General features: G+C 53.5%; 1 protein-coding gene across 5 annotated transcripts; it reads right to left on the bottom strand.

The window, feature by feature from the left end:
- Positions 1-165: 165 nt before the first annotated feature.
- Positions 166-27720, bottom strand: med25 (mediator complex subunit 25). 5 transcript variants are annotated; one of them, XM_088923265.1, is made up of 20 exons: positions 27491-27720; positions 20659-20898; positions 16291-16336; positions 15750-15874; positions 14796-14894; positions 14364-14484; positions 13171-13327; positions 12375-12520; positions 11769-11838; positions 10843-11111; positions 10098-10199; positions 9712-9794; positions 9550-9607; positions 8739-8846; positions 6185-6358; positions 5166-5276; positions 4490-4573; positions 3597-3782; positions 3372-3495; positions 166-1235 (listed from the first exon to the last, which is right to left on the bottom strand). In XM_088923265.1, exons 2-20 carry the CDS (start codon positions 20796-20798, stop codon positions 1129-1131), a joined length of 2310 nt encoding a protein of 769 aa, XP_088779391.1. In that variant the 5' UTR covers positions 20799-20898; positions 27491-27720; the 3' UTR covers positions 166-1128. The 5 variants fall into 5 exon arrangements, with proteins under 5 accessions (XP_088779391.1, XP_088779389.1, XP_088779390.1 ...); XM_088923263.1 differs by having other exon boundaries at positions 9712-9797; positions 27491-27717; XM_088923264.1 differs by having other exon boundaries at positions 9712-9797; positions 20659-20831; positions 27491-27716.
- Positions 27721-27871: the final 151 nt, after the last annotated feature.

Below are 27871 nucleotides of genomic sequence, written 5' to 3'. Positions count from 1 at the left end.
CTGTCTCACTCTCCTGGACCCCCATCTGCTCTCTCACACCTCAGTGAGGATCATCACTCTATTCTGATCTCTGTGCTGTACCCTCTATTCTATCAGTTTCCTCCCTGTGTCTAAAGTGTCTTTTCCTGTCTCCGCCCCCCGAGGAATCAGCTGCAGAGACTGACGTTTCTGTGATGCCACTTTTATTGCGCGAGAACAAAGCAAAACCAGCCCTCCAATGTCACCCACAGAAGAAGAGGCACAAGGTACTTCACAGATTACCTGCAGACTACAACTCCCAGCACGAACACCTACAGGACATCACGGCGGGGATGGATGGGAACTGTAGTTCACCGTAGATCTCCCACTCCACCAGGATAGCACGGGTGTCGTTTACGGTGCGAGGTGCAACCGCATCGGTGGTGATCCACTCCGCAAGTTCTTTGTTTTCGTTATCGATCGCGGGTTGGTTCTGGTGGGTTTTGGCCGTCTTGCCAGGCACAGGCCACCACAGGCCCTCCCCCAAGACAACGTGACTAAGGAACTACAAACCCCAGCATGCCCTTCAGTAAGACCGAGCAGCGCGTCGCAGGCTCAGCTCTGGTATTCAAGTCCTCCGAACTGCTTCGAAACTGTGCCCCGCCCAGCGACCAGTGAAGAACTACAACTCCCAGCCAGCCTCCTGGTTTCATGCGCGTGGAAGGTGAGGGGAGTGGGGGTGTCGGGGGCCCGGGTTTGGTGGGGGTTCTGTCCCAGCGAGCCGAAACGAGAGCCCTCACGAGCACGTCGCGGGCGCGTTAAACTGACGGAACTTCAACGTCCTCGGATTCCCAGCGTGCTGCTCCCGCGCACACGGAACAGCAAGGGATTATGGGAGCTGGAGTCTCTTCTGCCATTGCAGGGCAGTGTGTGTGTGTCTGTGTGTGTGTGTGTGTGTGTGTGTGTTCGACAGGTTTAGAAAATACTGTAAAACATCTATATACAAATAACTAAGAGGTTGGTGCAGACCCAGAGCAAAGAAAGTAAATAAAAGCAATGAGCAAAAACACAGCCCTCTCCGCCTGGCTCCTCCTCGCTCGCCGCTGAAACATGGGGGAGGGGAGGGGGGCCGGCGATTGAGTCTCTGGGGGGCGCCGCTGAGCCTCAGCCTCAGATCAGATCCATGAGAATCTCGTCCTCCATCACGCTGGACACCTGCGGCATTCCGGCGGCCTGCGGCACCGGGCCCCTCGAACCCGCGGCCATCAGCATCTGACCTGGGAGAGCGAGACAGGAAGCAGGCGGGGAGCCGGAGTCAGGCGGGCGGCGGGCGGGGGTAGGAGCCGTGCGCGGCAGGTTCCCTTGAGCCCTCAGCCTCACACCTGAAGGGGCCGCCACGCCCAGAACAATGCCCGTTTCTGATTTCTGCTTCTGCGAGTGGAACGAACCTCTGCTTGTTCCAGGTGATTCCTATACCCTCACCCAGCACAAGAGGGCGTCACCCATCATGTCACACAGGTGTGCAGTTACCTGCGAGAGGGCGGCAGGCAGGTGTGTACTGTATACAGGTGTGCAGTTACCTGCGAGAGGGCGGCAGGCAGGTGTGTACTGTATACAGGTGTGCAGTTACCTGCGAGAGGGTGTCAGGCAGGTGTGTACTGTATACAGGTGTGCAGTTACCTGCGAGAGGGCGGCAGGCAGGTGTGTAGCGTATACAGGTGTGCAGTTACCTGCGAGAGGGCGGCAGGCAGGTGTGTAGCGTATACAGGTGTGCAGTTACCTGCGAGAGGGCGGCAGGCAGGTGTGTACTGTATACAGGTGTGCAGTTACCTGCGAGAGGGTGTCAGGCAGGTGTGTACTGTATACAGGTGTGCAGTTACCTGCGAGAGGGCGGCAGGCAGGTGTGTACTGTATACAGGTGTGCAGTTACCTGCGAGAGGGCGGCAGGCAGGTGTGTAGCGTATACAGGTGTGCAGTTACCTGCGAGAGGGCGGCAGGCAGGTGTGTACTGTATACAGGTGTGCAGTTACCTGCGAGAGGGCGGCAGGCAGGTGTGTACTGTATACAGGTGTGCAGTTACCTGCGAGAGGGTGTCAGGCAGGTGTGTACTGTATACAGGTGTGCAGTTACCTGCGAGAGGGCGGCAGGCAGGTGTGTACTGTATACAGGTGTGCAGTTACCTGCGAGAGGGTGTCAGGCAGGTGTGTACTGTATACAGGTGTGCAGTTACCTGCGAGAGGGCGGCAGGCAGGTGTGTAGCGTATACAGGTGTGCAGTTACCTGCGAGAGGGCGGCAGGCAGGTGTGTACTGTATACAGGTGTGCAGTTACCTGCGAGAGGGTGTCAGGCAGGTGTGTACTGTATACAGGTGTGCAGTTACCTGCGAGAGGGCGGCAGGCAGGTGTGTACTGTATACAGGTGTGCAGTTACCTGCGAGAGGGCGGCAGGCAGGTGTGTACTGTATACAGGTGTGCAGTTACCTGCGAGAGGGTGTCAGGCAGGTGTGTAGCGTATACAGGTGTGCAGTTACCTGCGAGAGGGCGGCAGGCAGGTGTGTACTGTATACAGGTGTGCAGTTACCTGCGAGAGGGTGTCAGGCAGGTGTGTACTGTATACAGGTGTGCAGTTACCTGCGAGAGGGCGGCAGGCAGGTGTGTACTGTATACAGGTGTGCAGTTACCTGCGAGAGGGCGGCAGGCAGGTGTGTACTGTATACAGGTGTGCAGTTACCTGCGAGAGGGCGGCAGGCAGGTGTGTAGCGTATACAGGTGTGCAGTTACCTGCGAGAGGGCGGCAGGCAGGTGTGTACTGTATACAGGTGTGCAGTTACCTGCGAGAGGGTGTCAGGCAGGTGTGTAGCGTATACAGGTGTGCAGTTACCTGCGAGAGGGCGGCAGGCAGGTGTGTAGCGTATACAGGTGTGCAGTTACCTGCGAGAGGGCGGCAGGCAGGTGTGTACTGTATACAGGTGTGCAGTTACCTGCGAGAGGGTGTCAGGCAGGTGTGTAGCGTATACAGGTGTGCAGTTACCTGCGAGAGGGCGGCAGGCAGGTGTGTAGCGTATACAGGTGTGCAGTTACCTGCGAGAGGGCGGCAGGCAGGTGTGTACTGTATACAGGTGTGCAGTTACCTGCGAGAGGGTGTCAGGCAGGTGTGTACTGTATACAGGTGTGCAGTTACCTGCGAGAGGGCGGCAGGCAGGTGTGTACTGTATACAGGTGTGCAGTTACCTGCGAGAGGGTGTCAGGCAGGTGTGTAGCGTATACAGGTGTGCAGTTACCTGCGAGAGGGCGGCAGGCAGGTGTGTAGCGTATACAGGTGTGCAGTTACCTGCGAGAGGGCGGCAGGCAGGTGTGTACTGTATACAGGTGTGCAGTTACCTGCGAGAGGGCGGCAGGCAGGTGTGTAGTTACCTGCGAGAGGCTGTCTCCACTGCGCCTGCATCTGCTGCCCACCCCCAGGGGGCGCGTGGACCATTTGCTGCCCCATTGTCTGATGCGACAGCATGGCCCCCTGCATGTGGGGAACACCGGCCTGCTGAGAGACGGAGAGGAAAACGGGGTCACTTGGGGAGCTCGGGGGGGGGGGGACCCCTGGCGGCGTGTCATGTGGCCCCTGGCCCCCGGCCCCCGGCTCACCGGCTGCTGCTGGCTCAGCAGGAGGCTCCGCAGCTGGGGGTTGGCCCCCGGGTTGGTGAGACGCAGCATCTGGCCCTGAGTGGGCGGGGCCTGTGGCCCCTGGGCCCCGGGGTTGGGCGGAGCTCCGGAGACAGGGGGCTGCTGATTGGCTGCTGCCGCTGCTGCCTGCTGGGCCCTCATCTGTAACTGTAGGAGGAGCAGAGAGCAAATACCAGAGAGGAAACTCTCAGTAATAACAATACAGTGTGTGATCTCCTGTCCCAGCCTGAGGAACAGACAGTGAGCCTGTCTCTCAATAATAATAATACAGTGTGTGATCTCCTGTCCCAGCCTGAGGAACAGACAGGGAGCCTGTCTCTCAATAATAACAATACAGTGTGTGATCTCCTGTCCCAGCCTGAGGAACAGACAGTGAGCCTGTCTCTCAATAATAACAATACAGTGTGTGATCTCCTGTCCCAGCCTGAGGAACAGTGAGTCTGTCTCTCAATAATAATAATACAGTGTGTGATCTCCTGTCCCAGCCTGAGGAACAGTGAGCCTGTCTCTCAGTAATAACAATACAGTGTGTGATCTCCTGTCCCAGCCTGAGGAACAGTGAGCCTGTCTCTCAGTAATAACAATACAGTATGTGATCTCCTGTCCCAGTCTCTCTCATAACAATAATGTTCTTGTATTAATCTTGCTAACTGTAACTGCTTAGAAACACAATATTTCGTTTGACACATTGATGGAGCTTTTGATCACATGAAATACACTAGAAAATAAAGACCTATTCCCACAAATTGTCCAGTTGAACGATCCCTCTTCCTCTGCCCTCTGACCCCCCTAGTCCAGCTGAGGGAGTGCAGGAAGAGCTCCGGACAAGCCAGTGTGTACACAACCGGACTCACCAGGTTAGGCTGTCTCTGCTGGTCATCCATCATGGACACCTGACTGACAGCTGGAGGGATACCGGACACTGACTGAGCTGGTAACTGAGAGAGGGAGAGAGAGGGGTTAATACAGAGACACTGACTGGACACTCCAGTACATTAACACTGCACTGAGAGAGAGAGAGAGGGGTTAATACAGACACACTGACTGGACACTCCAGTACATTAACACTGCACTGAGAGAGAGAGGGGTTCATACAGACACACTGACTGGACACTCCAGTACATGAACACTGCACTGAGAGAGAGAGGGGTTCATACAGACACACTGACTGGACACTCCAGTACATTAACACTGCACTGAGAGAGAGAGGGGTTCATACAGACACACTGACTGGACACTCCAGTACATTAACACTGCACTGAGAGAGAGAGGGGTTAATACAGACACACTGACTGGACACTCCAGTACATCAACACTGCACTGAGAGAGAGAGGGGTTAATACACACACACAGACTGGACACTCCAGTACATTAACACTGCACTGAGAGAGAGAGGGGTTAATACAGACACACTGACTGGACACTCCAGTACATTAACACTGCACTGAGAGAGAGAGGGGTTAATACAGACACACTGACTGGACACTCCAGTACATTAACACTGCACTGAGAGAGAGAGGCTGACAGTACCTGTTGCTGTACAGTGCTGTGTGACACTGGGATTGGGCCACTGGGCTTGTTCAGAAAGCCCTGATTCGACTGGACAGAACCAGGCTGCATTGAGGCAGCACTGGAGCCCATCTGAAATACCAAGAAAATAAGTTACCATAGAATCTTAGTCAGATTGGCTGCCTCTTCTCTCCCTGTGACCTCCCTGACCCCTCAAGAGCCGCCCGTCCCTCCCTGTGACCTCCCTGACCCCTTGAGAGCCGCCCGTCCCTCCCTGTGACCTCCCTGACCCCTCGAGGGCCGCCCGTCCCTCCCTGTGACCTCCCTGACCCCTCGAGAGCCGCCCGCCCCTCCCTGTGACCTCCCTGACCCCTCGAGAGCCGCCCGCCCTACCTGTGACCTCCCTGACCCCTCGAGAGCCGCCCGTCCCTCCCTGTGACCTCCCTGACCCCTCGAGAGCCTCCCGCCCTCCCTGTGACCTCCCTGACCCCTCGAGAGCTGCCCGTCCCTCTCTGAGCCCTTGAGAGCCGCCCGCCCCTCCCTGTGACCTCCCTGACCCCTCGAGAGGCGCCCGCCCCTCCCTGTGACCTCCCTGACCCCTCGAGAGCCGCCCGCCCCTCCTGTGACCTCCCTGACCAGTCGAGAGCCGCCCGGCCCTCCCTGACCCCTCGAGAGCCGCCCGTCCCTCCCTGTGACCTCCCTGACCCCTCGAGAGCCGCCCGCCCCTCCCTGTGACCTCCCTGACCCCTCGAGAGCCGCCCGCCCTCCCTGTGACCTCCCTGACCCCTCGAGAGCCGCCCGTCCCTCCCTGTGACCTCCCTGACCCCTCGAGAGCCTCCCGCCCTCCCTGTGACCTTCCTGACCCCTCGAGAGCCGCCCGCCCTCCCTGTGACCTCCCTGACCAGTCGAGAGCCGCCCGCCCGAGAGCCGCCCGTCCCTCCCTGTGACCTCCCTAACCCCTCGAGAGCCGCCCGTCCCTCCCTGTGACCTCCCTGACCCCTCGAGAGCCGCCCGCCCTCCCTGTGACCCCTGACCCTCACCGTGCGCTGCTGCTGGACCTGCTTGTGGTTGGTGATGACCTGCCGGATGCCGTTGACGAAACCGCTCTGGTCGTTGGGGATGAGGCCCATGAAGATCTTCTTCTTGGAGGAGTAGAGGAGCATGAGCACCCGCACCTCGCAGGGGGCGCTCTGGGGGAAGTGGACGCAGCCGGCCTGCGGGAGGGGAGAGGGCAGGGGGTCAAGGTCCGGCCCGCGGGTCCGAGCTGCTAGACACGGGAGCTCTGGAGCTCTCCTGCGCTGGCCCACACTCGGGCTGAGACCCTGGGGTTTGAAGACAGCTCGACTGGACACTGACCTCTCTACTGGGCAGTGACCTCACAACCAGGCAGTGAGCTCACTACTGGACACTGACCTCACAACCGGGCAGTGAGCTCACTACTGGACACTGACCTCACAACCGGGCAGTGACCTCACTACTGGACACTGACCTCACAACCGGGCAGTGAGCTCACTACTGGACACTGACCTCACAACCGGGCAGTGACCTCACAACCGGGCAGTGACCTCACTACTGGACAGCAAAGGAAGTGATCTGGAGAACTTCATGGGAAGGAAGGAGGAAGAGGAGGGTCTGAAACTGAACCAATGTCCCCTTTCCCATTCCGCAAGCTCTCGGACAGGGAAAAAGACCTGGCTCGTACGTTCTCCTGGGAAGCTCAACAGTCTGCTGTGTATTCTGAAGTACAGATACTGCCACCTGCTGGCACAAATACTTCACTGCGATCATCCTGACAGTGACAGATACTCCGGGATTAGAGAAACATTCTTCTCCAAACTCAGAAATCTAGTCCCAGAGTTCCCACACCTGCCAGAATCACAACGGGTCCCAATCCTACTGGGAGAGGGAGGAGGGAACTCAGTTGAACTGGCAGCCCAGTACTGTATGTGATCTCCTGTCACAGCCTGAGGAACAGTGAGTCTGTCTCCCAATAATACTCAATATATTTACAGTATATGTCAATATTTTATGATGTCTTTGTTGTAAAATGTCTGTAGATTTTATTTTACTTTTATTTTTTGTTTTGTTTCATGTTAATTTTATTATTTTTATTTGCTTTGGCAACAACACTGATTGCACCCGTCGGTCATGCTAATAAACCACCTTGAATTGAACTGAAATTGACTGTCACCTGGCGGTCAGAACGTGGAACTGTACCCGTGTTTTATCTACCCGTGTGTCTGCTGCCACCTAGTGTTTAAACTGAGAAATTACATGCATTTTGCTTAACACTAAGAGCAACACGTACGAATAATTCCTCACACCTATATGGCGCTTTTTCTGGACACTCCACTCAAAGCGCTTTACAGGTAATGGGGATCCCCTCCACCCCCACCAGTGTGCAGCCCCACCTGGATGATGCTCCAGTCCTCTCTCACACACCAGCTCTCAGTGGGGAGGAGAGCAGAGGGATGGAGCCAGTTCAGAGAGGGGGGTTATTAGGAGGCCATGATGGGTAAAGACCAGGGGGGAAGTTTGGCCAGGACACTGGGGTAACACCCCTACTCTTCTCGAGAGACACCCTGGGATTGTTCATGACCACAGAGAGTCAGGACCTCGGTTTTACGTCTCATCTGAAGGACGGCGCCTTTTTACAGTCCAGTGTCCCCGTCACTATACTGGGGCATCAGGACCCACACAGACCGCAGGGTGAGCGCCCCCTGCTGGCCCCACTCACACCTCTCCCAGCAGCAGCCTCAGCTCTCCCAGGAGTCTCCCCTCCAGGTACTGACAAGGCTCACACTGCTGGGCTCCAGTGGGGTTCGTCAGCTGGGAGCTGCAGGGTGATATACAGAAGATGGCCAAGTAGGCCAACCAGCTTCTGTGTACAGAAAAGCCTCCTGTCCTGACTGGAGGAGCTCATCCAGCTGTGTCTGGAGAGAAGCCAGGGTATCGGCTTCAGCAACAGGGCTGGGCAGCTTGTTCCCCACCCCCACCCCCCTCTGTGTACAGAAGAGCCTCCTGCCCTGACTGGAGGAGCTCACCCAGCTGTGTCTGGAGAGAAGCCAGGGTATCGGCTTCAGCAACAGGGCTGGGCAGCTTGTTTCCCACCCCCATCCCCCTCTGTGTGAAGAACAGCCCCCTGTCCTGACTGGAGGAGCTCACCCAGCTGTGTCTGGAGAGAAGCCAGGGTATCGACTTCAACCACAGGGCTGGGCAGCTTGTTCCCCACTCCCACCACCCTCTGTGTACAGAAGAGCCCCCTGTCCTGACTGGAGGAGCTCATCCAGCTCTGTCTGGAGAGAAGCCGGGGTATCGGCTTCAACAATGCGACCAGACAGCTTGTGCTCATCACCCGCGGGAGACAGCAAGCTGTCTGTGCGACAGGAGAGAGCAACAGACAGAAAAGGGTTTGAGCCTGCATCCACATGACAGACTGAGGTCCCAACACGGCAACTCAGACCACTCAGCTCTCCAGAAATTCCCAAACCAGGCAGCTGGCACCCCTGGTCGCTCCACAGCGCTGTGAGAGAGGGAGGCAGGGGCAGGGCAGGGCAGGAGGAGGGAGACAGGGAGGCAGGAGGAGTCACTCACAAAACCATTGGCCATGATGCGGTACAGCCCCTTCAGAGACTCCAGGTCCTTGTTGGTGAACTGGAACTGAACCATCCTGGAGTTCCTGAACAGAGGACCTAGAGTGGTCTACCACAGAGAGACGGGTTAGTACACACACTGACTGGACACTCCAGTACATGAACACTGCACTGAGAGAGAGAGGGGTTAGTACACACACTGACTGGACACTCCAGTACATTAACACTGCACTGAGAGAGAGAGGGGTTCATACAGACACACTGACTGGACACTCCAGTACATTAACACTGCACTGAGAGAGAGAGGGGTTCATACAGACACACTGACTGGACACTCCAGTACATGAACACTGCACTGAGAGAGAGAGGGGTTAATACAGACACACTGACTGGACACTCCAGTACATTAACACTGCACTGAGAGAGAGAGGGGTTAATACAGACACACTGACTGGACACTCCAGTACATTAACACTGCACTGAGAGAGAGGGGTTAATACAGACACACTGACTGGACACTCCAGTACATTAACACTGCACTGAGAGAGAGAGGGGTTAATACAGACACACTGACTGGACACTCCAGTACATGAACACTGCACTGAGAGAGAGAGGGGTTAATACAGACACACTGACTGGACACTCCAGTACATTAACACTGCACTGAGAGAGAGAGGGGTTAATACACACACACTGACTGGACACTCCAGTACATGAACACTGCACTGAGAGAGAGGGGTTAATACAGACACACTGACTGGACACTCCAATACATTAACACTGCACTGAGAGAGAGAGAGATAAACTCCTACCAGTAGCTGTTGAGGGATGAGCTGCATTATCAGTTTCTGTGGCCACTGATCTGCATTCCTGGCAGGAAAGAAGAAAAGAGCGTCAGGACTTCCGATCTCGCGGAACCGGATCGGGAAACTTCGGAAGCCATCCCCTTGAGACGCGACTGCGGAATCACTCACAGATTCTCTCCCTGGTTGACGTAAACCTGACAGGGCAGGGAGCGAGTCAGCTTCGTGTTGGAGTCCATGGATGTGGATTTGGGCTTCTGAACGGGTCAGGCAGGAGGAGATTGCGAGTCGGACCCAAGCAAGTAAAAACACAGAAGAGAGAAGAGACACAAGATTCTCTTTCGACACCTTCGCGACCAGCAGACCGAGCACCGCTCCAGACCGCAAAGGGACCAGTACTACAGAAACTGCGGCTTTTTTCACACTGTCAGAAAAGCGATTTACTTTAAGGAAGTTTAAGAAAAAAAAAAACAACAACCCTGTGACTCGACTGAACTACATTTCCCAGGCGGCCGGTGAGCGAGTGGGAAGAGGCTGCTGGGAGTTGTAGTTCTTACCTCCTGCCACTCCAGCACTCCGCTCCAGGCCATGATCTTGTTGGCCCCGCCCTGCTGAGAGGAAATGAGATTCGAAGGGGGCGGGGCTGCAGGCACCACAGGCTGGGCGGGGGGCGGGGTCGAGAGAAGGAGAGAAGAGGAGAATGAGAGACTGTTCCTTCAGGAAAACTGTCACGAAATACCAAGAAAAATGGCAGCCAGTTCTAAACCACTACGCCATTACCACTGCTCAGGCCCACATCGGTCCAGCCTGCTCTGTCAGTGTCAGTGGAGTCTGATTATAATCCCAGTGAAGAACTAATCCAGCTCCCCAGTCCAGTCAGTCCAGTCCAGCCTGGAGAGCCTCAGACTGCTCTGTCAGTGTCAGCGGAGTCTGATTATAATCCCAGTGAAGAACTAATCCAGCTCCCAGTCCAGTCAGTCCAGTCCAGCCTGGAGAGCCTCAGACTGCTCTGTTAGTGTCAGTGGAGTCTGATTATAATCCCAGTTCATCACTAATCCAGCTCCCAGTCCAGCCAGTCCAGTCCAGCCTGGAGAGCCTCAGACTGCTCTGTCAGTGTCAGTGGAGTCTGATTATAATCCCAGTTCATCACTAATCCAGCTCCCAGTCCAGCCAGTCCAGTCCAGTCCAGTCCACAGAGCCAGATACAATGTGCTCTGCTGGTCGGCCCTCTGAGCCGAGACACTCCACAGGCATCTCCTGTTGGAGCCCAGGCCGTCTCCCCTGATTGGTCCGTTCACTCACCATCCCGGGCTGCGTGGGCGGAGCCTGCGGCTGATTGGGCACCTGCTGCGGCTGGGGGGGCGGGGCCTGGGGCTGATTGGCCGGCTGCCCCTGGGGGGCGGGCTGCGCCTGGGGCGGCGGGGCGGGGGCCGGCTGCTGCTGGGGCAGCAGCACCGAGGACACCGTGGTAACTGTCGCCAGGCTGGGCTGGGCGGGGGGCGGCAGCTTGACCCCCGAGGGCAGGGTGGCCGACTGGCTGAAGGGCGGGCCGGAGTTAACGAGACCTGCAACTGAGAAGCATGGCGATCAACACCCCCCCCACCCCCGTCTGTCCGACAGCCTCCGCCGCGCGGCTCGGCGCTCAGTCGGGCGGCAAGCGCGTCCTGCTGGGGGGGGTCCTGCCAATGCCTCAGGAGGAACTCCCGGGAAAAAAAATCTGGATGAAATTAATCATCCTGACACTGGACACCCCCACTCTGAGCGCTGTACACAGGCTAATTCCACAGTGACCACACTGGTCAAACACTGGTCACACTGGGGCAGTCGGGTACAGAGCACAGTGTCCACACTGGTCACACTGGGGCAGTCGGGTACAGAGCACAGTGTCCACACTGGGGCAGTCAGATACAGAGTACAGTGTCCACACTGGTCACACTGGGGCAGTCGGGTACAGAGCACAGTGTCCACACTGGTCACACTGGGGCAGTCGGGTACAGAGCACAGTGTCCACACTGGGGTAGTCGGGTACAGAGCACAGTGTCCACACTGGGGCAGTCGGGTACAGAGCACAGTGTCCACACTGGTCACACTGGGGCAGTCGGGTACAGAGCACAGTGTCCACACTGGTCACACTGGGGCAGTCGGGTACAGAGCACAGTGTCCACACTGGGGCAGTCGGGTACAGAGCACAGTGTCCACACTGGGACAATAAGAGGACAGAGACTCACAGCGGTTTTTTTGGTTATTAGCAGCTTCCACAGCCTTCTGGGCAGCAGCCTGAGCAGCACTGATAGAGGGCTGAGAACAAGAGAGAGAAGTTAGTATAACATTCACTCCAGTACAGTAACACTGCACTGAGAGAGAGGGGTTAATACAGACACACTGTCTGGACACTCCAGTACATTAACACTGCACTGAGAGAGAGAGGGGTTAATACACACACACTGACTGGACACTCCAGTCCATTAACACTGCACTGAGAGAGAGAGGGGTTCATACAGACACACTGACTGGACACTCCAGTACATTAACACTGCACTGAGAGAGAGAGAGAGAGAGAGAGGGGTTAATACACACACACTGACTGGACACACCAGTCCATTAACACTGCACTGAGAGAGAGAGGGGTTCATTCACACACACTGACTGGACACTCCAGTACATTAACACTGCACTGAGAGAGAGAGGGGTTCATACACACACACTGACTGGACACTCCAGCACATTAACACTGCACTGAGAGAGAGAGGGGTTCATACAGACACAGGCTGCAGAGAACACCTTAAATTCAATCTGACATCCTCCCTGCGGCCGGCCGGGGAGGACACACCCACCTGGTACTGGTGGCTGGTGCTGATTGGTTGAGGGGGCTGGGAGGCCGGGACCAGCGGTGGCTGGTTGACAGTGATTGGCTGGGACGGCAGGACCGCCTTCAGTGGGACTGTCCCTGGGGCGCTGACCGCGCTGCCTCCCGGGGACACTGAAAGAGGAAGGAGACACGCTCGCGTCTGACCTCTGACCTCTGTGCGCTCCAAACACACGCCGGTTTCAAGAGCAGGTTCTGACCCGTGCGTGCCAGTCTCGTGCCAGTCTCGTGTGGGCGGCACGCAGTGGCGCTGGGGGGGGGGGGGGGGGGGGGGCAACGTTGGGGCCCCTGGGTTCAATTCCAGACATGGGGTGCTGTCTGTGTGGAGTTTGCATGTCTATGTGATGGACTGGCCCTGGTGTGTGTGTGTGTGTGTGTGTGTGTCTCCTGCAGCGGTCTGGATATAGCTGGTAGATGGAGTGTCTCGTGTGACCTGCTAATGTCCCTCAGTGTTAGAGATCTGCACACAGTGGCTCAGAAAGACCGACAAACACGATGTCTGAGACTGCGTGTGGACGGGGGGGGAGGAGGAGGAGGAGGAGGAGGAGGAGGGGAGCAGGGGGAGTGAGGAGAGAGGGCTGCAGGCAAGAGGAAAACCGAACAGAACCTGTCGCAAAACTGGTCAAAAGCGCCTGATGTCCTCTGTCAGTGAAGCAGAGCTAGAGGGGTGCAGAAACCTCCGGGCTGGGCGTCTCTCTCTAGCGTCTGCGTCAGGCCCTGTGTGAGGAGTGCCGCTGGGGTGCACCTGAGGGCCCCACACTCACCAGGAAGTGCGATGCCCCTGACCAGAATCATGTGACGAGGGTCCTGGCTGTAGTCCTGGTGGGAGGAGTCGGCCACACCCCCCGGAGAGGCCTTGTCAAACAGAGCGTGGAGGGCAGGGAGCTTCCGTGGGGACAGGACAGAGAACAGTATCCCCCTCTGAGAGAGAGAGCACGGGACAGAGAGAGCGATTCAGCAGGACAGTACCGCCAGACTGGGTCATTCCTCAGGGACAGAGAGAGAGAACAGTGTCCCTCTCTGAGAGAGACAGAACAGGAGAGAGAGAGAACCAGACTGGGTCATTCCTCAGGGACAGAGAGAGAACAGTGTCTCCCTCTGAGAGAGACAGAACAGGAGAGACAGAGAACCAGACTGGGTCATTCCTCAGGGGCAGAGAGAGAACAGTGTCCCTCTCTGAGAGAGACAGAACAGGAGAGAGAGAGAACCAGACTGGATCATTCCTCAGGGACAGAGAGAGAACAGTGTCTCCCTCTGAGAGAGACAGAACAGGAGAGAGAGAGAACCAGACTGGGTCATTCCTCAGGGGCAGAGAGAGAACAGTGTCCCTCTCTGAGAGAGACAGAACAGGAGAGAGAGAGAACCAGACTGGGTCATTCCTCAGGGACAGAGAGAGAACAGTGTCCCTCTCTGAGAGAGACAGAACAGGAGAGAGAGAGAACCAGACTGGGTCATTCCTCAGGGACAGAGAGAGAACAGTGTCTCCCTCTGAGAGAGACAGAACAGGAGAGAGAGAGAACCAGACTGGATCATTCCTCAGGGACAGAGAGAGAACAGTGTCTCCCTCTGAGAGAGACAGAACAGGAGAGACAGAGAACCAGACTGGGTCATTCCTCAGGGGCAGAGAGAGAACAGTGTCCCTCTCTGAGAGAGACAGAACAGGAGAGAGAGAGAACCAGACTGGATCATTCCTCAGGGACAGAGAGAGAACAGTGTCTCCCTCTGAGAGAGACAGAACAGGAGAGAGAGAGAACCAGACTGGGTCATTCCTCAGGGACAGAGAGAGAACAGTGTCCCCTCTGAGAGAGAGCAGGACAGAGAATCACCGGTACAGCACCGCCAGACAGTGTGCTTCCTCTTCCTGACGCTGAGACACACGCACGCACGCACGCACGCACGCACGCACGCACGCACACACCGCCCCCCCCTCCCCCAGCCCCGCCCCCGTCGGACTCACGTCTCTGATGATCTGCACCAGGCTGTCCGCGGTGCACCCAGTGTAGCCCACACTCTCCACCGCAGGGAGCAGATAGGGGGGGGAGTTGCAGATGAGCACACACACCTTGTGGGTCTGGCCTCTGGGGGGGGGGCAGAGGAGGGAAGCAGGGAGAGAGAAAGAAGTCTCTGTGAATGTCTGGAAACCAGAGCACCTCCGTCACCTCTTTCCAGCAGAGCCAGCGGGCGAACGATGTCTGCAGGCCGAGATCCTTCCCTTTTTCGTGCACAGAACTCAAGGACTGCGGCTATTCTCCGATCTGAGCATCTGCAGTCTCTCTCCGCTACAGGACCGGGACACGGTATCAGACAGAAGAGCACACAGTGCCTGGGCTCAGTCAGACACTGTCTGGGCTCGGGGCCGAGAGCTGGGCTGCTCTCCAGCTCTACTCACATCTGTTCCCTCATCTTCTTGAAGTCGTCAAACAGCTGCAGAGCCACGGAGAGACCCTCCGCTATCAGACTGCAGCTTTCTGCACCCCCACCCATGAACCTGAGACAGAGAGAGAGAGGGGTTAATACAGACACACTGACTGGACACTCCAGTACATTAACACTGCACTGAGAGAGAGAGGGGTTAATACACACACACTGATTGGACACTCCAGTACATTAACACTGCACTGAGAGAGAGAGGGGTTAATACAGACACACTGACTGGACACTCCAGTACATTAACACTGCACTGAGAGAGAGGGGTTAATACACACACACTGACTGGACACTCCAGTACATTAACACTGCACTGAGAGAGAGAGGGGCTCATACAGACACACTGACTGGACACTCCAGTACATTAACACTGCACTGAGAGAGAGAGGGGTTAATACACACACACTGACTGGACACTCCAGTACATTAACACTGCACTGAGAGAGAGAGGGGTTAATACAGACACACTGACTGGACACTCCAGTACATTAACACTGCACTGAGAGAGAGAGAGGGGTTAATACAGACACACTGACTGGACACTCCAGTACATTAACACTGCACTGAGAGAGAGAGGGGTTAATACAGACACACTGACTGGACACTCCAGTACATTAACACTGCACTGAGAGAGAGAGGGGTTAATACACACACACTGACTGGACACTCCAGTACATTAACACTGCACTGAGAGAGAGAGGGGTTCATACAGACACACTGACTGGACACTCCAGTACATTAACACTGCACTGAGAGAGAGAGAGGGGTTAATACAGACACACTGACTGGACACTCCAGTACATGAACGCTGCACTGAGAGAGAGAGGGGTTCATACAGACACACTGACTGGACACTCCAGTACATGAACGCTGCCCTGGGTGAACTGTAGTTGTCCTCTGCTACTCAGAGACTCACTGTATGCTGTCGATCCAAGTGACAAATTCGTAAGCGGAGCTCGTGGGGGCGTGACACTGGACATACGACTCCGGAGCGCAGTCCACAGTGTTGAACACCACCAGGCTGTACTGCGTGCCCCCGTACTGCAACCCAGAGAGAGACAGAGGTCAGCGCACAGACACCGGCCGCTGAGAGCACGAGAGAGACAGGGAGACAGAGAGAGAGAGCAAGAGAGAGCAAGAGAGAGACAGAGAGAGACAGAGAGAGACAGAGGTCAGCGCACAGACACCGGCCGCTGAGAGCACGAGAGAGACAGGGAGACAGAGAGAGAGAGCAAGAGAGAGCAAGAGAGAGACAGAGAGAGACAGAGAGAGAGACAGAGAGAGAGACAGAGAGAGACAGAGACAGAGAGAGAGAGCGAGAGAGAGAGCGAGACAGAGAGAGAGAGAGACAGAGAGAGAGAGAGACAGAGAGAGACAGAGACAGAGAGAGACAGAGACAGAGAGAGGCAGAGCGAGAGAGCGAGAGAGCGAGAGAGACAGGCACAATCAGGACTCACATCGCCTCCGAAGTCGGTTTCTGCTGGGGGGCCACCATTGAAGTACCTGAGAGACAGGGGGGGGGACAGAGTCACACACCGTTCCCATGGACTCGGCCATCCAGCTCGGTCCGGGGTCCCGCAGCTCCCCGCCAGCCGCTCCAAGACCCCTTTCACATCCCACAGCACCGCTGTGCACCGGGAGTCAGACGGTTTGTAAAACCAGGAGTGGATCAGACTGCAGTGCACCGGGAGTCAGACAGTTTGTAAAACCAGGAGTGGATCAGACTGCAGTGCACCGGGAGTCAGACAGTTTGTAAAACCAGGAGTGGATCAGACTGCTGTGCACCGGGAGTCAGACTCCCTGGAAAACCAGGAGTGGATCACACTGCAGTGCACCGGGAGTCAGACAGTTTGTAAAACCAGGAGTGGATCAGACTGCTGTGCACCGGGAGTCAGACAGTTTGTAAAACCAGGAGTGGATCAGACTGCTGTGCACTGGGAGTCAGACAGTTTGTAAAACCAGGAGTGGATCAGACCGCTGTGCACCGGGAGTCAGACAGTTTGTAAAACCAAGAGTGGATCAGACTGCAGTGCACCGGGAGTCAGACAGTTTGTAAAACCAGGAGTGGATCAGACTGCTGTGCACCGGGAGTCAGACAGTTTGTAAAACCAGGAGTGGATCAGACTGCAGTGCACCGGGAGTCAGACAGTTTGTAAAACCAGGAGTGGATCACACTGCAGTGCACCGGGAGTCAGACAGTTTGTAAAACCAGGAGTGGATCAGACTGCAGTGCACTGGCAGTCAGACAGTTTGTAAAACCAGGAGTGGATCAGACTGCAGTGCACCGGGAGTCAGACAGTTTGTAAAACCAGGAGTGGATCAGACTGCTGTGCACTGGCAGTCAGACAGTTTGTAAAACCAGGAGTGGATCAGACTGCAGTGCACTGGCAGTCAGACAGTTTGTAAAACCAGGAGTGGATCAGACTGCTGTGCACTGGGAATCAGACAGTTTGTAAAACCAGGAGTGGATCAGACTGCTGTGCACCGGGAGTCAGACAGTTTGTAAAACCAGGAGTGGATCAGACTGCAGTGCACTGGCAGTCAGACTCCCTGGAAAACCAGGAGTGGATCAGACTGCTGTGCACCGGGAGTCAGACAGTTTGTAAAACCAGGAGTGGACCAGACTGCAGTGCACCGGGAGTCAGACAGTTTGTAAAACCAGGAGTGGATTGGACTGCTGTGCACTGGCAGTCAGACAGTTTGTAAAACCAGGAGTGGATCAGACTGCTGTGCACTGGCAGTCAGACTCCCTGGAAAACCAGGAGTGGATCAGACTGCTGTGCACTGGCAGTCAGACTCCCTGGAAAACCAGGAGTGGATCAGACTGCTGTGCACTGGCAGTCAGACTCCCTGGAAAACCAGGAGTGGATCAGACTGCTGTGCACTGGCAGTCAGACTCCCTGGAAAACCAGGAGTGGATCAGACTGCAGTGCACTGGCAGTCAGACTCCCTGGAAAACCAGGAGTGGATCAGACTGCTGTGCACTGGCAGTCACACAGTTTGTAAAACCAGGAGTGGCTCAGACTGCTGTGCACTGGCAGTCAGACTCCCTGGAAAACCAGGAGTGGATCAGACTGCTGTGCCCTGGCAGTCAGACGGTTTGTAAAACCAGGAGTGGATCAGACTGCTGTGCACTGGGAGTCAGACAGTTTGTAAAACCAGGAGTGGATCAGACTGCTGTGCACTGGCAGTCAGACAGTTTGTAAAACCAGGAGTGGATCAGACTGCTGTGCACTGGCAGTCAGACTCCCTGGAAAACCAGGAGTGGATCAGACTGCTGTGCACTGGCAGTCAGACAGTTTGTAAAACCAGGAGTGGATCAGACTGCTGTGCACTGGCAGTCAGACTCCCTGGAAAACCAGGAGTGGATCAGACTGCTGTGCCCTGGCAGTCAGACGGTTTGTAAAACCAGGAGTGGATCAGACTGCTGTGCACCGGGAGTCAGACAGTTTGTAAAACCAGGAGTGGATCAGACTGCTGTGCACTGGCAGTCAGACAGTTTGTAAAACCAGGAGTGGATCAGACTGCTGTGCACTGGCAGTCAGACTCCCTGGAAAACCAGGAGTGGATCAGACTGCTGTGCACTGGCAGTCAGACTCCCTGGAAAACCAGGAGTGGATCAGACTGCTGTGCACTGGCAGTCAGACAGTTTGTAAAACCAGGAGTGGATCAGACTGCTGTGCACTGGCAGTCAGACAGTTTGTAAAACCAGGAGTGGATCACACTGCAGTGCACCGGGAGTCAGACAGTTTGTAAAACCAGGAGTGGATCAGACTGCAGTGCACTGGCAGTCAGACAGTTTGTAAAACCAGGAGTGGATCAGACTGCAGTGCACCGGGAGTCAGACAGTTTGTAAAACCAGGAGTGGATCAGACTGCTGTGCACTGGCAGTCAGACAGTTTGTAAAACCAGGAGTGGATCAGACTGCAGTGCACTGGCAGTCAGACAGTTTGTAAAACCAGGAGTGGATCAGACTGCAGTGCACTGGCAGTCAGACAGTTTGTAAAACCAGGAGTGGATCAGACTGCTGTGCACTGGGAATCAGACAGTTTGTAAAACCAGGAGTGGATCAGACTGCTGTGCACCGGGAGTCAGACAGTTTGTAAAACCAGGAGTGGATCAGACTGCAGTGCACTGGCAGTCAGACTCCCTGGAAAACCAGGAGTGGATCAGACTGCTGTGCACCGGGAGTCAGACAGTTTGTAAAACCAGGAGTGGACCAGACTGCAGTGCACCGGGAGTCAGACAGTTTGTAAAACCAGGAGTGGATCAGACTGCTGTGCACTGGCAGTCAGACTCCCTGGAAAACCAGGAGTGGATCAGACTGCAGTGCACTGGCAGTCAGACTCCCTGGAAAACCAGGAGTGGATCAGACTGCTGTGCACTGGCAGTCACACAGTTTGTAAAACCAGGAGTGGCTCAGACTGCTGTGCACTGGCAGTCAGACTCCATGGAAAACCAGGAGTGGATCAGACTGCTGTGCCCTGGCAGTCAGACGGTTTGTAAAACCAGGAGTGGATCAGACTGCTGTGCACTGGGAGTCAGACAGTTTGTAAAATCAGGAGTGGATCAGACTGCTGTGCACTGGCAGTCAGACTCCCTGGAAAACCAGGAGTGGATCAGACTGCTGTGCACTGGCAGTCAGACAGTTTGTAAAACCAGGAGTGGATCAGACTGCTGTGCACTGGCAGTCAGACTCCCTGGAAAACCAGGAGTGGATCAGACTGCTGTGCCCTGGCAGTCAGACGGTTTGTAAAACCAGGAGTGGATCAGACTGCTGTGCACTGGCAGTCAGACTCCCTGGAAAACCAGGAGTGGATCAGACTGCTGTGCACTGGCAGTCAGACAGTTTGTAAAACCAGGAGTGGATCAGACTGCTGTGCACTGGCAGTCAGACTCCCTGGAAAACCAGGAGTGGATCAGACTGCTGTGCCCTGGAAGTCAGACGGTTTGTAAAACCAGGAGTGGATCAGACTGCTGTGCACTGGGAGTCAGACAGTTTGTAAAACCAGGAGTGGATCAGACTGCTGTGCACTGGCAGTCAGACAGTTTGTAAAACCAGGAGTGGATCAGACTGCTGTGCACTGGCAGTCAGACTCCCTGGAAAACCAGGAGTGGATCAGACTGCTGTGCACTGGCAGTCAGACAGTTTGTAAAACCAGGAGTGGATCAGACTGCTGTGCACTGGCAGTCAGACAGTTTGTAAAACCAGGAGTGGATCAGACTGCTGTGCACTGGCAGTCAGACTCCCTGGAAAACCAGGAGTGGATCAGACTGCTGTGCACTGGCAGTCAGACAGTTTGTAAAACCAGGAGTGGATCAGACTGCTGTGCACTGGCAGTCAGACTCCCTGGAAAACCAGGAGTGGATCAGACTGCAGTGCACTGGCAGTCAGACTCCCTGGAAAACCAGGAGTGGATCAGACTGCTGTGCACTGGCAGTCAGACAGTTTGTAAAACCAGGAGTGGATCAGACTGCTGTGCACTGGGAGTCAGACAGTTTGTAAAACCAGGAGTGGATCAGACTGCTGTGCACTGGCAGTCAGACTCCCTGGAAAGTCTGGAGTGGCTCAGACTGCTGTGCACCGGGAGTCAGACAGCCTGGAAAGTCTGGAGTGGCTCAGACTGCTGTGCACCGGGAGTCAGACAGCCTGGAAAGTCTGGAGTGGCTCAGACTGCTGTGCACCGGGAGTCAGACAGCCTGGAAAGTCTGGAGTGGCTCAGACTGCTGTGCACCGGGAGTCAGACAGCCTGGAAAGTCTGGAGTGGCTCGGACGTCTTGCCCGGGACTCAGCCCGCCTGCCATCCCCGCGCGCTCAGACTCACTCGATGGCCGGCAATACGTAGTGCTTCCGCAGCGACTCGAAGTACGGCCCCAGATTGGCCGTGCCCTCGATGACAAACACCACGTCGGCGACGGGACTGGCTCCGGGCTGGCTGGGCGGGTCCATGGAGGCCACGCCCATGTCCGGCGGCCGGCGGAGGCCCTGCTCTGCCGCCTGTGCCGAGAGAGACAGGGTGCGGTGGGATACGCCGAGCTCACGCCGCAGCACAGGAGCACAGACACTGCAAAACAGACAGAGGCCTCCCTTCACTATCACACTACAATTCATCTTACTGTCCAAAGCCCCTGTTTAACAAACTGTGCCCTTTATATCTAAACTTCAAGTGTATCTTAGTCCTCAAACTGAAGTGTTTTTAAGTTACAGTAGCTCCTACTGTAACAGGACTGTTCTACTGCACTGGGACTGTAGCTCCTATTGTAACAGACTGTTCTACTGCACTGGGACTGGAGCTCCTACTGTAACAGACTGTTCTACTGTACTGGGACTGGAGCTCCTACTGTAACAGACTGTTCTACTGTACTGGGACTGTAGCTCCTATTGTAACAGGACTGTTCTACTGTACTGGGCTGGAGCTCCTACTGTAACAGGACTGTTCTACTGTACTAGGACTGTAGCTCCTACTGTAACAGACTGTTCTACTGTACTGGGACTGTAGCTCCTATTGTAACAGGACTGTTCTACTGTACTGGGACTGTAGCTCCTATTGTAACAGACTGTTCTCCTGTACTGGGACTGTAGCTCCTATTGTAACAGGACTGTTCTACTGTACTGGGACTGTAGCTCCTACTGTAACAGGACTGTTCTACTGTACTGGGACAGTAGCTCCTATTGTAACAGACTGTTCTCCTGTACTGGGACTGTAGCTCCTACTGTAACAGACTGTTCTACTGTACTGGGACTGTAGCTCCTATTGTAACAGACTGTTCTCCTGTACTGGGACTGTAGCTCCTATTGTAACAGGACTGTTCTACTGTACTGGGACTGTAGCTCCTACTGTAACAGGACTGTTCTACTGTACTGGGACTGTAGCTCCTATTGTAACAGACTGTCCTACTGCACTGGGACTGTAGCTTCTATTGTAACAGACTGTTCTACTGTACTGGGACTGGAGCTCCTATTGTACCAGACTGTTCTACTGCACTGGGACTGTAGCTCCTATTGTAACAGACTGTTCTACTGTACTGGGACTGTAGCTCCTATCGTAACAGGACTGTCCTACTGCACTGGGACTGTAGCTCCTATTGTAACAGACTGTTCTACTGTACTGGGACTGTAGCTCCTACTGTAACAGACTGTTCTACTGCACTGGGACTGTAGCTCCTATTGTAACAGACTGTCCTACTGTACTGGGACTGTAGCTCCTACTGTAACAGGACTGTTCTACTGCACTGGGACTGTAGCTCCTATTGTAACAGACTGTTCTACTGTACTGGGACTGTAGCTCCTACTGTAACAGACTGTTCTACTGTACTGGGACTGTAGCTCCTATTGTAACAGACTGTTCTCCTGTACTGGGACTGTAGCTCTTATTGTAACAGGACTGTTCTACTGTACTGGGACTGTAGCTCCTATTGTAACAGACTGTCCTACTGTACTGGGACTGGAGCTCCTATTGTACCAGACTGTTCTACTGCACTGGGACTGTAGCTCCTATTGTAACAGACTGTTCTACTGTACTGGGACTGTAGCTCCTATCGTAACAGGACTGTCCTACTGCACTGGGACTGTAGCTCCTATTGTAACAGACTGTTCTACTGTACTGGGACTGTAGCTCCTACTGTAACAGACTGTTCTACTGCACTGGGACTGTAGCTCCTATTGTAACAGACTGTCCTACTGTACTGGGACTGTAGCTCCTACTGTAACAGGACTGTTCTACTGTACTGGGACTGTAGCTCCTACTGTAACAGGACTGTTCTACTGTACTGGGACTGGAGCTCCTATTGTAACAGACTGTTCTACTGCACTGGGACTGGAGCTCCTATTGTAACAGACTGTTCTACTGTACTGGGACTGGAGCTCCTACTGTAACAGGACTGTTCTACTGCACTGGGACTGTAGCTCCTATTGTAACAGACTGTTCTACTGTACTGGGACTGGAGCTCCTATTGTAACAGACTGTTCTACTGTACTGGGACTGGAGCTCCTATTGTAACAGGACTGTTCTACTGTACTGGGACTGTAGCTCCTATTGTAACAGACTGTCCTACTGCACTGGGACTGTAGCTCCTATTGTAACAGATTGTCTACTGCACTGGGACTGGAGCTCCTATTGTACCAGACTGTTCTACTGCACTGGGACTGTAGCTCCTATTGTAACAGACTGTTCTACTGTACTGGGACTGTAGCTCCTATCGTAACAGGACTGTCCTACTGCACTGGGACTGTAGCTCCTACTGTAACAGACTGTTCTACTGTACTGGGACTGTAGCTCCTATTGTAACAGGACTGTTCTACTGTACTGGGACTGTAGCTCCTATTGTAACAGACTGTTCTCCTGTACTGGGACTGTAGCTCCTATTGTAACAGGACTGTTCTACTGTACTGGGACTGTAGCTCCTACTGTAACAGGACTGTTCTACTGTACTGGGACAGTAGCTCCTATTGTAACAGACTGTTCTCCTGTACTGGGACTGTAGCTCCTACTGTAACAGACTGTTCTACTGTACTGGGACTGTAGCTCCTATTGTAACAGACTGTCCTACTGTACTGGGACTGTAGCTCCTACTGTAACAGGACTGTTCTACTGCACTGGGACTGTAGCTCCTATTGTAACAGACTGTTCTACTGTACTGGGACTGTAGCTCCTACTGTAACAGACTGTTCTACTGTACTGGGACTGTAGCTCCTATTGTAACAGACTGTCCTACTGCACTGGGACTGTAGCTTCTATTGTAACAGACTGTTCTACTGTACTGGGACTGGAGCTCCTATTGTACCAGACTGTTCTACTGCACTGGGACTGTAGCTCCTATTGTAACAGACTGTTCTACTGTACTGGGACTGTAGCTCCTATCGTAACAGGACTGTCCTACTGCACTGGGACTGTAGCTCCTATTGTAACAGACTGTTCTACTGTACTGGGACTGTAGCTCCTACTGTAACAGACTGTTCTACTGCACTGGGACTGTAGCTCCTATTGTAACAGACTGTCCTACTGTACTGGGACTGTAGCTCCTACTGTAACAGGACTGTTCTACTGCACTGGGACTGTAGCTCCTATTGTAACAGACTGTTCTACTGTACTGGGACTGTAGCTCCTACTGTAACAGACTGTTCTACTGTACTGGGACTGTAGCTCCTATTGTAACAGACTGTCCTACTGTACTGGGACTGTAGCTCCTACTGTAACAGGACTGTTCTACTGCACTGGGACTGTAGCTCCTATTGTAACAGACTGTTCTACTGTACTGGGACTGTAGCTCCTACTGTAACAGACTGTTCTACTGTACTGGGACTGTAGCTCCTATTGTAACAGACTGTTCTCCTGTACTGGGACTGTAGCTCTTATTGTAACAGGACTGTTCTACTGTACTGGGACTGTAGCTCCTATTGTAACAGACTGTCCTACTGTACTGGGACTGGAGCTCCTATTGTACCAGACTGTTCTACTGCACTGGGACTGTAGCTCCTATTGTAACAGACTGTTCTACTGTACTGGGACTGTAGCTCCTATCGTAACAGGACTGTCCTACTGCACTGGGACTGTAGCTCCTATTGTAACAGACTGTTCTACTGTACTGGGACTGTAGCTCCTACTGTAACAGACTGTTCTACTGCACTGGGACTGTAGCTCCTATTGTAACAGACTGTCCTACTGTACTGGGACTGTAGCTCCTACTGTAACAGGACTGTTCTACTGTACTGGGACTGTAGCTCCTACTGTAACAGGACTGTTCTACTGTACTGGGACTGGAGCTCCTATTGTAACAGACTGTTCTACTGCACTGGGACTGGAGCTCCTATTGTAACAGGACTGTTCTACTGTACTGGGACTGGAGCTCCTACTGTAACAGGACTGTTCTACTGCACTGGGACTGTAGCTCCTATTGTAACAGACTGTTCTACTGTACTGGGACTGGAGCTCCTATTGTAACAGACTGTTCTACTGTACTGGGACTGGAGCTCCTATTGTAACAGGACTGTTCTACTGTACTGGGACTGTAGCTCCTATTGTAACAGACTGTCCTACTGCACTGGGACTGTAGCTCCTATTGTAACAGATTGTCTACTGCACTGGGACTGGAGCTCCTATTGTACCAGACTGTTCTACTGCACTGGGACTGTAGCTCCTATTGTAACAGACTGTTCTACTGTACTGGGACTGTAGCTCCTATCGTAACAGGACTGTCCTACTGCACTGGGACTGTAGCTCCTATTGTAACAGACTGTTCTACTGTACTGGGACTGTAGCTCCTACTGTAACAGACTGTTCTACTGCACTGGGACTGTAGCTCCTATTGTAACAGACTGTCCTACTGTACTGGGACTGTAGCTCCTACTGTAACAGGACTGTTCTACTGCACTGGGACTGTAGCTCCTATTGTAACAGGACTGTTCTACTGTACTGGAACTGTAGCTCCTATTGTAACAGGACTGTTCTACTGTACTGGGACTGTAGCTCCTATTGTAACAGACTGTTCTACTGCACTGGGACTGTAGCTCCTATTGTAACAGACTGTTCTACTGTACTGGGACTGGAGCTCCTACTGTAACAGACTGTTCTACTGCACTGGGACTGTAGCTCCTATTGTAACAGACTGTTCTACTGTACTGGGACTGGAGCTCCTATTGTAACAGACTGTTCTACTGTACTGGGACTGGAGCTCCTATTGTAACAGGACTGTTCTACTGTACTGGGACTGTAGCTCCTACTGTAACAGACTGTTCTACTATACTGGGACTGTAGCTCCTATTGTAACAGACTGTTCTACTGTACTGGGACTGTAGCTCCTATTTTAACAGACTGTTCTACTGTACTGGGACTGTAGCTCCTATTGTAACAGGACTGTTTTACTGTACTGGGACTGTAGCTCCTATTGTAACAGGACTGTTCTACTGTACTGGGACTGTAGCTCCTACTGTAACAGACTGTTCTACTGTACTGGGACTGGAGCTCCTATTGTAACAGACTGTTCTACTGTACTGGGACTGTAGCTCCTATTTTAACAGACTGTTCTACTGCACTGGGACTGTAGCTCCTATTTTAACAGACTGTTCTACTGCACTGGGACTGTAGCTCCTATTGTAACAGGACTGTTCTACTGTACTGGGACTGTAGCTCCTATTGTAACAGGACTGTTCTACTGTACTGGGACTGTAGCTCCTACTGTAACAGGACTGTTCTACTGTACTGGGACTGGAGCTCCTATTGTAACAGACTGTTCTACTGCACTGGGACTGTAGCTCCTATTGTAACAGACTGTTCTACTGTACTGGGACTGGAGCTCCTACTGTAACAGGACTGTTCTAATGCACTGGGACTGTAGCTCCTATTGTAACAGACTGTTCTACTGTACTGGGACTGGAGCTCCTATTGTAACAGACTGTTCTACTGTACTGGGACTGGAGCTCCTATTGTAACAGGACTGTTCTACTGTACTGGGACTGTAGCTCCTATTGTAACAGACTGTCCTACTGCACTGGGACTGTAGCTCCTATTGTAACAGATTGTCTACTGCACTGGGACTGGAGCTCCTATTGTACCAGACTGTCCTACTGCACTGGGACTGTAGCTCCTATTGTAACAGACTGTTCTACTGTACTGGGACTGTAGCTCCTACTGTAACAGACTGTTCTACTGCACTGGGACTGTAGCTCCTATTGTAACAGACTGTCCTACTGTACTGGGACTGTAGCTCCTACTGTAACAGGACTGTTCTACTGCACTGGGACTGTAGCTCCTATTGTAACAGGACTGTTCTACTGTACTGGGACTGTAGCTCCTACTGTAACAGGACTGTTCTACTGTACTGGGACTGTAGCTCCTATTGTAACAGACTGTTCTACTGTACTGGGACTGGAGCTCCTACTGTAACAGACTGTTCTACTGCACTGGGACTGTAGCTCCTATTGTAACAGACTGTTCTACTGTACTGGGACTGGAGCTCCTATTGTAACAGACTGTTCTACTGTACTGGGACTGGAGCTCCTATTGTAACAGGACTGTTCTACTGTACTGGGACTGTAGCTCCTACTGTAACAGACTGTTCTACTATACTGGGACTGTAGCTCCTATTGTAACAGACTGTTCTACTGTACTGGGACTGTAGCTCCTATTGTAACAGACTGTTCTACTGCACTGGGACTGTAGCTCCTATTGTAACAGACTGTTCTACTGTACTGGGACTGGAGCTCCTATTGTAACAGACTGTTCTACTGTACTGGGACTGGAGCTCCTATTGTAACAGGACTGTTCTACTGTACTGGGACTGTAGCTCCTACTGTAACAGACTGTTCTACTATACTGGGACTGTAGCTCCTATTGTAACAGACTGTTCTACTGTACTGGGACTGTAGCTCCTATTGTAACAGACTGTCCTACTGTACTGGGACTGTAGCTCCTATTGTAACAGGACTGTCCTACTGTACTGGGACTGTAGCTCCTATTGTAACAGACTGTTCTACTGCACTGGGACTGTAGCTCCTATTGTAACAGACTGGTCTACTGTACTGGGACTGTAGCTCCTACTGCAACAGGACTATTCTACTAACTAACGTACTGTACTTTCACTACGGCTCCATGAAGTTAAACGGGTACTATAAAGGACACGATAAAATAAAACCAAGAGCTTTAAAATAGCTACACCTACCTTTTCGTAGGCACCGGTCAACTGTAGAAAACACCGATTCGTATTTTTAAATTAATAAAACAGTTTTGGTTAGTCGCTTATTAAAGTAATATTATTAATTTTAATCTTCTAGACGCCTTGTTGTTTTCTCTTGGACGGAAACACAAACTCCGGCGATGGATATGCGAGCTGCGCGATCGCCATCAACACATCGAGTCTGCTTCCGGTGTTTTTCCCAGGGCTTTTCTGTCGAGCGCAGATAGATCGATCGCATTTCCGGCGTTTGCTGTTCGTGACGGTGGAGTACGTCACTCTGCAATCGTGAGGAATATAAATAAGAGGTCTTCAAATCATTCTTGGTAAATTTCACATCCATAAATCCAAATGGTCTAATAATACTCC

The sequence above is a fragment of the Atractosteus spatula genome, chromosome 8 (genome assembly GCF_055471065.1).
Source record: "Atractosteus spatula isolate fAtrSpa1 chromosome 8, fAtrSpa1.hap1, whole genome shotgun sequence".
NCBI lineage: Eukaryota > Metazoa > Chordata > Actinopteri > Semionotiformes > Lepisosteidae > Atractosteus > Atractosteus spatula.
Note: the sequence above shows the minus strand (reverse complement) of the source record. Positions and strands in the feature narration are given on the sequence as shown.

What these genes read in the sequence shown, in the direction of transcription:
- med25 (XM_088923263.1), bottom strand. Translation starts at nt 20,798, where the DNA reads ATGGGCGTGGCCTCCATGGACCCGCCCAGCCAGCCCGGAGCCAGTCCC. An exon ending in AAGAAGATGAGGGAACAGAT is followed by an intron (nt 14,485 to 14,795) that starts GTGAGTAGAGCT and finishes CCCCCCCCCCAG; the next exon opens with AGGCCAGACCCACAAGGTGT. An exon ending in TAATAACCAAAAAAACCGCT is followed by an intron (nt 11,112 to 11,768) that starts GTGAGTCTCTGT and finishes CATGCTTCTCAG; the next exon opens with TTGCAGGTCTCGTTAACTCC.